The sequence below is a fragment of the Ammospiza caudacuta genome, chromosome 2 (genome assembly GCF_027887145.1).
Source record: "Ammospiza caudacuta isolate bAmmCau1 chromosome 2, bAmmCau1.pri, whole genome shotgun sequence".
Lineage (NCBI taxonomy): Eukaryota > Metazoa > Chordata > Aves > Passeriformes > Passerellidae > Ammospiza > Ammospiza caudacuta.
This window is the reverse complement of record NC_080594.1, coordinates 6,097,334-6,110,856: the sequence shown is the minus strand read 5'-3', so window position 1 is coordinate 6,110,856 and position 13,523 is coordinate 6,097,334. Positions and strand designations below refer to the sequence as shown.

General features: G+C 40.3%; 1 protein-coding gene across 1 annotated transcript; it reads right to left on the bottom strand.

Moving 5' to 3' along the window:
* Positions 1–3,391: 3,391 nt before the first annotated feature.
* POU1F1 (POU class 1 homeobox 1) lies at positions 3,392–13,286 on the bottom strand. The gene is made up of 6 exons (XM_058800197.1): positions 13,145–13,286; positions 10,378–10,527; positions 7,678–7,917; positions 5,459–5,623; positions 4,815–4,875; positions 3,392–3,605 (listed from the first exon to the last, which is right to left on the bottom strand). Exons 1-6 carry the CDS (start codon positions 13,284–13,286, stop codon positions 3,392–3,394), a joined length of 972 nt encoding a protein of 323 aa, XP_058656180.1.
* Between the last annotated feature and the right edge of the window lie 237 nt (positions 13,287–13,523).

Here is a 13,523-nt window from a genome sequence, read left to right as displayed (position 1 = left end):
TCCTTTGACTTGCTTTGGTAAAGCACAATCATATTTATTGTAGTTGCTCGTGGGCCTTTGATTTAATATTCAGTAAAGACTTGTTCAAGTTGGCATTCCCTTGTCTGGAACCTCGTGCCCAAGTACTGCTCTGTGGTATTGAAAGAGAAATCATAATACAAACACAAGGCTAAAATGTTAGTGATTTTTTGTAGTTTGGTTGAACACCAAGGCTTGTGTCCTTTCTGAATGAGGTGTGCAGTTGATTTTTAATAACTGCCAAAATTGGGCTTAATTCCATAATGAGTTTTTTCCTCTGGGTTTTTGAGGAACAGGAAGAAAGGTATTGCTTTTTTAATGCCATTATAACTGCTGAACTAGGGCTGGTGTCAGTATCAATCCTGTGGTTTGTTACAAGTTACCTTTTCAATCCTGCAGCTCTAACCTGTGTAAAAATCTTTGGGTAGCGGAGTGGGAAGTGCTGTAGGTTTGCAGGCTTGTTATGTGTCTGCAGTTATGGTCAGTATGTTGGATCAGGCTAAAAAAATTGCACGCCCTGCTTAGATAGAAATTCCTTTAAAATCACATTAAAAGTGATTAAAAAAACCACTCAATCCTTACCCTCCCTTATCCTTACTAACACCTAAATAGGAGCTGGATCTGAGTCTCCACCTGGGAGCAATGACACAGTTGTGCCCACACGTAAAAATGGCTCTACCCAGAGCCTTATTCCTCAAGTGCCCAGAAGCAATTCCCAGGGGAGCAATGAGAACACAATGAGCATCAGTGATGCTTCCTCCCTTAATACTCTTCCAATCTCTGTTTCAAAAATAAGGTACATCCAGAGCCCTGTGCAAGTTCTACACACACCAGCTCTAAGTGGCTTTCTCAGCTGAGAACTCCTACATACAAAGGAACTTCTGGCACCCACTTTTTTTCCATTGATATTTTTTTCCCAAGCATGTTAAAAGACACCACTTTGTTTTAAGCTTCTTTTCATCTTCCTCTATTTACTCCCTAGTTCTTATATTATGTACAGCCTGCCTCCATGAGCTTTTTAGTACAGTCCATAACTGAGCAGGCTCTATTGCTAAGATGCAACTGATCACATTGATAAACTAAATATTAGTTTTGAGAACAATTTTGGATCATAAATGATAACTACTTGTCTAAGCACTATAATAGAAGCATTCAATGCTCACACATTAAATCTAGAAGAGAGTAACTTAAGTTATTCACCTTACCTTTGCTCAGCAGCTTGGCCTGTGCTTGGTCAGTTGTGTCCCTCACACGAGGGCATCACAGTTCTTCAGGGACAGCTAAACCTAAGATTTAAACATTGTGATAACACCTTGTTTTGCCCTCTAGTGTGGTTTTAACACACTAAAGTTACCATGGGAAAAGAAAAGCAAGGAAAAAACACAAATATCTCAAAAACAGCCCAGCTTGGCTGAATGGCCAACTAAACTGCAAGTTCATAGAGCTGCTCCTTGAAAATCCTGCCTTATATGCAGATTGGGTCCTCCCCCCACCCTAATCAAGAGTAATTGGTGGTAATTAAGTTGTTCCTAGAGAAAAAAAAAATGAATTGCCACTTTCTGTAAGTAAAGCACCAGCTGCAGCCATTGAAATTGATTTCATCTAGCTTTTCTTCTTTAAATAATCCTAATTTGTTTGTATTTCTGTGGCAGCAGGTAGGTGTGTTTAAATGGTGGTTACTTCCCCCAGTTGGCCTTTTGTCATTTCTTTGCAAGACAATTTTGCTATGTGCCACCTTTAATTTTATTTTATCCTGTTGCTGCAATTAGCTTTCACTTGTGAGACTTGTTGAGTGGCAAGAGACCACCATGTTACTGTGAGGCTGCTCTGGAACTATCTGTTAGAGCATTCTAAAATACATTTCAGCATGACACACAGCTAAAAAAGAATGAAGTGTTACCAAAAGAGAGATACAAACCATTGCCTGGAGTGCCAAAAGTATAGGAATACTTTATTGGATGAGGAGGTTGGGAAGTACAGGCTGATAGCATTTCTAGGAAACCTTTTATAATTAAGAAAATAATTTAGAATATAAATAAAGTTCTATATATACCAGATAGTGATTCCAACACACATAAAATTTGACCACATCACATGAAAGACACACCAGTGCATGCCACCACCTTTGCTGAGTGCTGATCCTCTCAGCTGAACTTTTTTTGTGAAGTTCATGACCTGCTGGTAACCTGTGGTGGATAAAAGTATGCACCTTGGTCTCTGCTATAGCAATGAGCTATGCTAGTGATGAAAGCTGCCTGAAGGGAGTACACAGCCACAGTTTGTCCCCTTTGAGTTATTAAATTGAAGTTTTCTTCTCAGTTAAGGGCTTAGAGTGGTGCATTCATCCATAAAAATGTGGATTTTTAGAAATCCAGGAGCCTGATTTCCATTGGTGAGTATGCTTACGGTCACTGTAATAAGTATCAGAGATAATTTAATGTGCACTGGAGAGTGAGCACTTAACTTGTACATGCTGCTTGTAAGTGGTCTTGAACATTAAACTCCTCTGGCTTTATGTGGGCCTATTATAGAGACATTTTCTAAATCATCAGGTTTGTTTTATGGAAAAATAAAATGCATCTGGCCAGGACTACTTGCGTGTACTCACTTAATTTCAGTCCTGGGAAAACAGTCAAAATACTTATATGGTAATGGGCTAATTCCCATAACAATGAGCAGGGCTGATGAGATGGCTGGATAATCTATCCCTGGTGAGTACTACAGTCATTAATTCAGTTTTCTCAGTGCCTCCCTGATAGGTGGAGCTCTGGCACTGGTATTTTTTTCCCCTCAATTATCTCTAGGCAGGAGGATGACAAATAAGGGATTATTTTCAATTAGTGGGGTGTAATAGAGAGGGAACGTGCAGTGCAATAAATTCTTATTTTGTGTACTTTTTTAGCTTAACACACCACCTCTGGTGTAAGTATGTCCACACATGGTTTTAATCAGAAGAAAGTACAATGCAGAGAAAGACCAATGTAATAAAACCCTTTTTCTTCCCCTCAGGCCACAAAGTCCTGAGGTCAGATAAACTGTATTCCTGTTTTGATAGCTAAGCCTACCCAAAACAAACTTTGAGGCACATAACAAATTAGCAAGAATTACCTTTGATAACAAGCATTATCCAAGCCACTTCTGCTTTACAAATATTGGGCTGAGACACAGCATGCAGTAGAAGCAGTGTGACACCTCTGTCCTGGTGAGCTCACAGTGCCTTAATTAATGACAGCAAAATCCTTCCCATGCTACAGCTGCTGGTAGCATGGAGGAGGAAGGAGGGGTTTACTGATTTTTCTCTTTTTCAACAACACAGTATTTACAATATTTACAAAAAGCAAAAGAGAAATCCACATGTGTACGTGGAAAAGCTTCACCGGCATTCGTGGTGCTCCTTGATAATAGAACTGAAGGCATTCTGGTGTAGACTGGTCTTCACTCTTTTTTCTCTTTGTCTTCTATTGCAAAACCAAACTCTCACGACTTCCTTCTCAAGATTGAGCCCCTCAGCCATCCTCATGATTTCCTGAGAAGATGGTTTACTTTGTTCTCCAAAGTGCCTCTCCAGGGCTTCCTTGGCAGCGATGCTGGAAACAGGGGGAAAATTTCACCTTTAAAAAACTTCTCTGTACATTCAGGCTTTCACCATTAGTTCAAGAGAAAGATCAAGTAACAACACTGAAGGCAGTAACTTGGTTTGTTTAATCTTTCTTCACATAAAGGGAACCCAAAGCACTAAAAATACTCTGTAGCTCTCTGCTGACACAAGCAGCGTGACATTGTACAGAATTTTGGCAAGGGGTGATGAAAAGGCAAAAAAGGCAGCAAGCTCTGAAATTTCAGTGTTAATTATAAAATATTTGTGCTTCTTGATATTATCTAGGAGACACAGCTACTAACTAGTTATGAGTGGGGTCAAAGGAATTAGAACAAGCCTGAGCACCCTTCTGCCCCAGCAAATGCACATCAGTGGTGTTACCTGGTTGTATCAAATCATTTGGGTTTACAGAGAGGAAGAGCTTCATCACTTAGATTTGGGACACACTGTGTGTTTTGCATCTCACTAATTATAGAGACAGCACTAGAGTATTCCTAGAAATCACAGAGATTATGGCCAGCTGTTTTAGCCATCGTCACATTCTCCAAATGTCTGCCCTCATCTGTTCTTCAGAGTCAGCAGCGACCAAAATGGAGTGGTTCACTAAACAGAATAATACTGTTATTTTTTTCTTATTTCAGATAGAATTTGCTTCCAATTTCTGTTAAATACTCTGAAAAACTACATATGTGGCATGCTTGTGTGCCACTGGGAGGCATCCAGAAGTTTCAGCAGTAGCTGTAATTTCTTTGGACACGAGAGGGCACTTCATGCATTATTCTGGAAGTGAGGTGCAGGTGTTTGCTGCAGAAATACAGCATCTGCTCCAGTTCTAGTTATTTCATCTCTTGGTCTTACGTTTATGGGTCAGTTTTTCAACATTTACTAATGTTTAACAAAACTGGCTAATTAATAGCATGGTGTTCTGTACATACAGAAGTATAGAAACATCATTACTTTTGACTAACAACTTAGGTTTTGAGTGAAGTATGAAATATATTACTTTGGAATTAATTGGGGTCTGGGGGCTTATGCTGTTTGTTTTTTTTAAACTAGAATATTTCCAAATATTGGAACTTTTAGAAGCCCAGGATGTAGATATTCATTAATAGAAAAGAGCACTTCAATTTTGACAGAAGAAAAAGAAGCATCTTAGCCAAAATTGTTTCGAACCTGTAATAACCTAAATATTTATTACCTTATAGTGGTTCTGCGCTTCCTCTTCCGTTCATTCACCCCAACTTTTTCATTGTACAAGGCTGTATTAAAAAAAGAAGAAGCAGCCAAACAACAAAAGCTGGCAGTTACATTCCACAGGACTGGAAAACAAAAAATAGTCACTTTCTTTGAAGGAAGAAAAAAGCACAAGAGAAACTGCTGCTGAATAAGAGGAGCATCACACACAGGATCCTTCCATTGTTCGGATGGCTGGTCATTGTTTTACCTCCAATCATAACTGGTTATAGGCAGAAATTATTAGAAGCAAATGGCCTTTGTTCATAAAAAATCCCTGTGCACTGCTAAATGGGCTGTCCTGCAGATCCTGCTCTGGCTCTCTACAGGACTGGAACTGGTTTGCTGGGATGGGACTGGAAGAAATTTCTTCCAGCAGCCCAAGAGATATTTCTGCTATTCTGTTTCAGTTTTCCATGCATTTCAGTTTTCCCCTCCATGCTCATCCAAAAAAAAAAGATAACTATACTTTAACACAAGCACACCTCAGCATTTAAAGCTGGTAAAACAAAATCTTTAGTCCGCAGAATACACATAATAGCCCTAAAATATTTACATGGGGTTCTTCTTGAAGTGCAAATCATTATTTAGAGGTTTTCAGCTCCTTACCTCCCACTTGTTCTGCTTCCTCCAGCCACTTGGACAGGATGGATTTCAGTTTGCAGGCGTTCTTGAAGCTCAGCTGCAAGTTCTCAAAGCGGCAAATCGTCGTCTGGCTGAACTCGGAGCCATGCACAGCAGCCAGGGCTTCTCCAACGTTGGTTTGCGTATAACCTGCCAGAAACAAAGAGGAAAAAGCAGCTTTGAAGTTTTCTAGAGGGCTTACTTTCCTTGAGATGCTCAGTCCTTCGCTGCTGGCTCTCGTGGTCAGTGTGTGCTGCAGTGCCTGCAGGCTGAGCATCCTGCAGAGGTCCCTGTGGCCAGCTGAGCTCACTCAGAGCCTGCTCGCTGTCCTGGTGGTTTGTGTGCAGTGTGACACTGATTTAGTGGAGTTTCACACCCCAGGATTAGGGATTTGAGAAGGTTACAAACACCCCATGACTTTCTGTAGATGGTGCAAGAGCAATAATCCCTAGAGGCACTGCTGGTCTCCTGTTATTTGTTGAAACATCCAAGCTGAAGTCATCAGAGAAATGCTGAAGTTTCCTTGCAGACTCTGACTTTGCACCAATAACTCCCTGCTCATTTCTCTGAATGTGGATCTGCCATGGCTGCGGGACTGGATCATCATCCTCCTTTTCTGCTCTGGTGCCAGGACAAGGCAGGATCTCTATAGGCACTCAGTGTCCCATGAGGCACATTTTAACCTCCTTTTTGACTCCACTAACCCTGTGCCTCTCAGACTCACAACCTGTTTTGCCTTGTAAAGCTCAAACTCAAAGATTATTTTTCCTGTGCATATTGCATTTGTGACATTCTACAGGCTGCATGTGATTTGCTTATATCAAACAAAGTTTTGTTCCCTCAAAAATTCCAGATGAAGATGCAGTGATTGACTATGTGTGGCCTGGCAAACACTTTCCATTGCTGTGGCTGACATCAAATAAAGGATATACAGGAAAATTGCCCAGTTGGCTATAATTTTTTAAACTCTACTTTCTTTTATTTCAGTTTAGACTGCAAATGGAACATACTGGCTTTCTAGCTGTTGAGATAGTGCACAGATACCCCATATAACCTTATAATTTTATATAATTATTTTATATAACCTTATAATCTTTTAGGTTTATAAAGGATTCTCTATAATTCTGATGCAATGTTATAAGTGATAATGCCAAGAACAACAGGGCAAAGCCCACCTTTGTCCTCAGCAGTTATCTCACAGCAACAAAGATATCAATTGCTTTTCAACTGTGTCTTGGCACAAAAAAATAAACCAGGAAGAGCACCTTCCTACAGGTGTGAAGGATTTCCCATGGATGTCACTCAGTGTATACTGAAATGACAGCAGACCATCAGATTAAGCAGTCTATGGGGAAAAGAATGGGAGGTTAGATGGTTATGAGGGTGAGAGGAATAGTGGATTTGTCTTTCCAAACAAGCTGTGGGTCTGCTGGTAGATAAAGCTAGCACTGGGAGATAAAAGAAACAATGGGAAGGATTCCACTGATTGATAAATGGAAAAAGATATTTGCTTTTACAAATAAACTTTAGGTTTGCTGATAAATGAAATTAAATACTGAAAAATGAACGAAACAATGGAGAAGAAAAACCCCTAAATTCCATAAGAATTAAAAATTAAAAGGGAGGGTTATACACTAGAGGGAAATCTTTGGTATCAGGCATTCTGGAAAGTATGTACCTCTTAAGTACTTCAGCCAATGGGGAAAGAGGGAAGGAAATGCAGCAGGGAAATTGAGATAAAAAGCAGGCTGTGTCCTCCAAAAACTGGAGAGATACCACAGGAATGCCCCATGGCCTCTCCCTTTATTCAAATAAAGTAAAAGGACTCCTCTGTCTCCTTTTTGGACATAAACCTCTGGTGTTTGTGGATTAACTTCCCTGACAAGGGCTATCTGCCCTAAGTTGCAGATAATTTGGAGCTCTGCAAAATATTGCACCTGGCACTGAATAGAATTTATTGAACATAAAAAAATTTCTCTGCATTTAACACAAATAATTTAAGGGCAGGAAAGTTTAAAGTCCCTTTCTGCAAAATAAAAGTTCATTAATTCCATGGAAGTCTCCTAGGAATGGAGGAGGTTTTGCAGGGCAAGGCAGGATTGGAGTTATGATGAGACAACAGCAGAGGCCAGACCATAAAACAGAAACAACTGGGCTTTCACTGGACTCTTCCAGCCTTTTGCTCGTGGACATGAAGCACGTACCCAGCTTGATTCTCCGCAGCTTGAACTCGTTGGCGAATTTCTCCAGCTCCCTGATCTCGGGGGAGTCCATGTCCACGGGCTCCTCGGCGGGCTTGCTCTTCCTGCGGAACTCCTGCTTGAACTCCGCGGGCTCCTCCGTGAGCAGGGGCTGGGGCAGGGCCGCGAAGCCGTGGCCCAGGGCACAGGAGCTGGCACCCAGCGCGTGCTCCGGGAACTTGTACAGGCAGGGCGTCAGGCCACCTGGGAACGCCAGAGAGAGAGCTCATGGCACTGCTTCTCTGCTGCTCCACTCACCTCCTCATCATCCCTGCCCGCAATTTTAACTCTATAATACACATTGGAGAATCCAGGAGTTAGAGTTTCCTAGGATGTGTTTTCTCTTTTTCGTCCCAAAATGCCAAAGAGAAAACTCATTGCACTGGCTCTCTGCTGCTGCACTGTAAAAACCTCCCCTTGTCACCTCCTCATCCCTGCCCGCAATTTTTATTATATAATACACATGGAATCCAGGAGTTAGAGTTTCCTAGGATGTGTTTTCTCCTTTTTGACCCAGCACATGGAAGTGTGGGTCCCCTTCCAACAACAGCCCCTTTCACCAGCCACAGCCATCCTATCACTTAGCAAACTGTGAAACACTTAAATAAGAGGCAAATGGTCTACACTTACACAAAAATCCATGTTTTAAGCTGGACTTAAGTGGCACAACAAGATCGATGGATCTGTGTCATTTCGAGTCGCTTAAAATTTGCCAGTCTTAAGTGGCAGAGCAAGATCGATGGATCTGTGTCATCTTGAGTCGCTTAAAATTTGCAGTCTCTCTTTTCTGGTATAAGAATACTTCCATGTAGATGCCATTTGATGCTCAGACAAGATACCATCTTGACTTAGCATGGAAGTCTGTCAACAGCCCCTTTCACCAGCCACAGCCATCCTACCACTTAGCAAACTGTGAAGCACTTAAATAACAGGCAAATGGTCTGAACTTACACAAATAAAAATCCATGCTCTAAGCTGAACTTAAGTGGCACAGCAAGAGCAATGGATCTGTCATTGTGAGTCACTTAAAATTTGCCAGTCTCTATTTTCTGGCACAAAGGATACTTCCATGTAGATGCCATTTGATGCTCAGACAAGATACTACCTTGGCTTAGCTGCAGCAGAGAATTTCTTTGAGGAAAGTACATAGGTAAGAGCTCAAAAGGAAAAAAAACACCAACAAAAAAACCCAAGAACTCATTCAGAATGATCTTTGAAAAAGAAATTGCTCAAGGATAAAACAGAACTATTTTTCACCACCTTTTGTTCCCAAATGTCAGACTTAACAAGGAGATGCAGTTAAGAGTGAGGGCTGATTTTTCCCTAGATATTGTACATAAAGATAAAAATTCTCTGACCTGAGGGAGGCATGGGGGGAATTACTGGAGAAATATTAACACTCCTCAGTGTATCTGGAGCAGCCAATAAATTCCAGGTTCTCAGGTCATGTTTCCCAATTTTCTAAACTACACAAAACTGTGTAGAAGAATTCAGAACTTCATTAACCTCCCACTGCTGCCTCCATTTATTAGAGCTAGGTTTTTCTTCACTGCCCCAATTACTCCCATCAACGTTGGAGATTCTAACCCCATTGAGCTATTTAATACACTCCACAAAGGATAACCACAAAAAAAACCCCCAAAAATAATGAAAAATGCTTTAAAAGAGAGGGACTTGCTTTGCAAGGTGCTGACACCATTTACCACATTGGGGTGAGGCATGCTGCAGGTCTGCAAGATACGAGTCTGGGAGAGACTTGCTGAGAGCATCTCTGGAGTTGCAGACTTGATGCCTAAGAAAATAAAGTAAGGAAAGATGAAAATAAGAAAAGAAAGGAGAAGAATAAGAATATATTTCTTTTGGAATTAATGAAAACTCATTTCTGAGCAATATAATTTATTATTACTTATTAACTTTCCCCAGAGACCTGGACAATGCCAGGAATCTTTTTAAAAGACACAGAAATGCACAATGAAACACAAGAATATGGAAATTTGCATACCATGAAGGAAGCCTACACTCTGTCCATTAGTCCATGCTGATTTACTCTAGCATTTCCTTAATTCTTAAATAAAATAAAATTGAGTTTGATTTTGGATTATTTTCAAGTCCCAGTTATTTTCTGGGAGTTACATTAATTTGGTTCATGTCATTATCTCATTGACTGCTACTTAAACTCGCACAGAACAAAAGTGCCTCACTCTTACTGAGCCTGGGACAGGGAAGAATGAGCAGGATGAGTGTAAAAATCCATGATCACACAGCTAATCTGCCTGCTGCATTCACCTATCCCTTCATTATGCCATCATTTTATTTTATAGCTTCAGCCAGGGCTGTATCAGTCCAGGTACTGGTCACACCCAGGTGTGCTGGGTATGTCACTTCTGGCCCTTCAAAAAGTGATAATCACCAGCAGAAGTGGCCAGAGGTGAGCAAAATGAGCAGGATTTTCCCAGCTTTGTAGGGAGACATAAGATACAGAGTGATTTCACAACAGATGCAGAGGTTTGGGAAGCTCTGGGCACTAATTTCCAAACCCTTTTCCTAGCGCCTCAATCCAAATCCCATCTTCTTCAAACGATTGTCTTGGATTGATCCCTCTAAAGCACAACTCAGACAGACCCACACTCTGACAGCTCACCCAGCTGAGGTTTGGCCCCTTACCTGCCATCACCCCATAGGTGGAAGGTTGATTCCCATAGTGACAGGAGGGCACGGAGTAGTGCAGGCCTGGCCAAGGGTGTCCCGGCGTCGTCGCGGCAAAGCCAACGCACGAACACGCACGAGTTGGGAGCAAAGAGAAAACAGACGGGACTCGTAAGAATTCAAGGTTCAAGGCACAGCCTTGAAGTGTGAGGCAGGCAGTGCCTTCTGTGCAGTTGTAGCTTCTTCTGTGAGTGTTTAACACAGGGTCACAGCCATCAGGTTAACAGGGAGAACTGCCACTAGAAATAGCGGGACATCCTCTGAGGCAGGAGTAGGAATTGTCATGCTGTCCCTTGATGAGTTGGTTTTGGTATAAACTATGGGCATAATCTAGTTTGCACAAAGTGCTGAGCAGGGAAAACCTCAGTTCCTCTCCTCACTCAACTTCCCCACACTGATTCATTCAATCTCACACAAAAACTAATTCTAGGGTCCCAGGAACCCTATAATGCCTTCACTCTCAAGCAAACCCCACAGCAAACGAAGGCCTGGGTTTCCAAAGGCAGCAGTTTGGGACATCTGCTTTGATGTGTCCAAAAATCACAATTTCTTGAGTGCCAAGCAACAAAAAGCATTTCAGAGTGCTTTGGTGAGATAGAGAAACAAGACGGTAAATTCTGGATTTTTCTGGTCAGGCCTAAATAAACATTTTCCATCACGAGCACCAACAAACACACTGTTAGTTTATCTCTTGTGTTTTCACAGAGGTATTTCAGGTCTGTGTCCAGTAATAGCCAGTGCCTGAAGAATGAGACCATTTTTTGCTGAATGCAATATAGAGATATGGCTGTTTCTCATGTACAAGTAGGAATAAAAATGCATGTACTGCCCCCTCTAACAACTGCAATAAAACAGAATATTAAATATTAATGTTTATGAACATTCAGATATATAGGACCACATTGTAAAAAAACACATTCCTGTTGTTCAAAACAGTTTATTTAATTAGGGATTAGAATATTTGGGTTTTAGAACAGTAATCATAACAGTAAAGTGTCCCGTTTAACTATACTTGCACAGATATAAAATCTACTAAGACAAACATGCTTATACTAATGTAGATGTAGTGAAAATAAAGATTGTGTTAATAACTGTAATGCATGTAGAGCAATTCAACTTTGCTGTTAAGATCTGATTTTTACTGGTTGCATTTTCCACTATTTCATAATCCACATATTATAAATTTTATGCATGAACATACAATTTTTGACCTACTAATCATGATTTAAAATTAAATAGTGAGGATGATGCTATTTAAATGAAATAATAGCAGTTACAGTGTTGAGGATACTGCAGAATATCAGCTGAATGACACAGCATAGTATTTGAACAGAAGTATTTTCATCTTTCTTGCGATGAAGAATTGTTACATCCATTTTTAAACTTTTGACATTTCAAATAAGTTGTTATTCAAAACTCTTTCACCATTATATTGTACACAAATTCTCCTCATGTGCACTCAAAGTGGCACTTTTTATGACGGTTCCTTAACCTATGTATGAAATTTATAAATCTTGACTCATTATAGTTACCACTCTCTGTTTCTGCTTTCCCAGGGTGGTTTTTTCACAGGATCATCTTCTGGATGTGGTTCAACAATCAAAATTTCCACTGACTGCAGTGGCATTTGTCCTTGGGTGGCAGATACAAAATACCAAAACCTGAACCTGTGGCAGGTGAGCATCTGCTCAGGGCCAGCCCTCATCGTGTCCTTTCCATTACAAGTCAGATGAATCTGGAAAATACTGCTGTCATACAGATACATAAATTTGACCTCATACAAAATTTAAATTCTCCTATTCCCTGCCACTATTGCTAACCCACAGCTGTATAAGGATATTTTGAGCCTTTTGCTTAATGTATAAGATGATCCTGTTTTCTCTTACCAATAATCAATTTTCACTACATACATGCTTTTTCTTTTCATTAAAATGCTTTATTACCAATGCTTTTCAGGAAAAATCTACTTTCTTGTTAAGATTCCAAATAAAATTATAATATTAATGCAATTTCAAATAAATCAACTATTTTCTTTTTCTTTCCCTGAAGGCTTTCTATCAACAATTCCTGTATTCCACAGTTCCAACTCTGCAGTATTAACACTGCAAGAAAACTCTCTTTGGCTCAGATATTTAGTGATTAAATAGTCCTAATATTTCAATGCATCTAATTGGATTGTATACATGAATATACAAGATTCAAAAATAATGACAAGGTTTCTACTAATCATTTTGAACATCACACTTAAACCTTAGTGTTGATCCAGTTTGCAATATGCCTTGCAAAGCAATATTTTTCCTTGTTTAAAACTCTCCCAAACTATATTTACAATTGTGGCCTTTTAAATGTATTTCCTATTTAAGGCAATTTATAATATTTTAAATTATGGTTACATAATAAACAACCTTTTAATTATTTTACATGACAGTTGTCAATGAAGACTGTAGTAATACCAAAAACAGTGTTTGAACCTGTTCTAAGTCGGCAGCATATTTGAATCTAATTTTGTCACAAACTTAAAGAAAATTACGTATTTAGCTAAAACACAAACATTTGTGCTTTTCCTGATCCACTCATATGCAGGGTTTTGTGAAATTGCTTCTACTTTGGCATAGCCGAAATCATACATAACACTGACACTGAACACTTTAAACACTGAGAACTCAATGAACTCCTCTATCACCCAAAAATTACAAATGACAGCAAGAGTATTTTCAAAAAGTACCTGTAGACACAACATTGGTGGTGTGGTTGGAGACCTGCAGGCACTCTGCAGCGCTGTGGTGCATTATCAGAGGCAGGGAGGGAGAAGAGTCAGAATTCAAGGGCACAAAGGTGTCTGAGGAAGCAAATGCTTGGCAGCTCATACCCTCCCAGAGGCGAGAGAGCTGCCTGTCCCGTGTTCTACCAGAGCAGATCCTGCAGGATTGATGGCACCTCAAGCTCTGTTCCAGGATTTCACCTGGATATACACTCAGAGGAGGGCTCCAGAGCACAGGGAGGTCGTGTGCAGGTATTTATACCACTAGGAAATCCCTTTATCCATTTTAATGTTCTTTTCCCAGCAATATTGCTAGCCTGGTACAGAGCCTCCTTCCTTCCCA

Excerpts from the sequence above, each read along its gene's own strand:
- POU1F1 (XM_058800197.1), bottom strand. The coding sequence starts at position 13,286 with ATGAGCTGCCAAGCATTTGCTTCCTCAGACACCTTTGTGCCCTTGAAT. Across the intron at positions 10,528-13,144 it reads CACCAATGTTGTGTCTACAG|TCCCGTCTGTTTTCTCTTTG; the intron begins GTACTTTTTGAA and ends AATTCTTACGAG. Across the intron at positions 4,876-5,458 it reads GGAAGCAGAACAAGTGGGAG|CCTTGTACAATGAAAAAGTT; the intron begins GTAAGGAGCTGA and ends TTTTTAATACAG.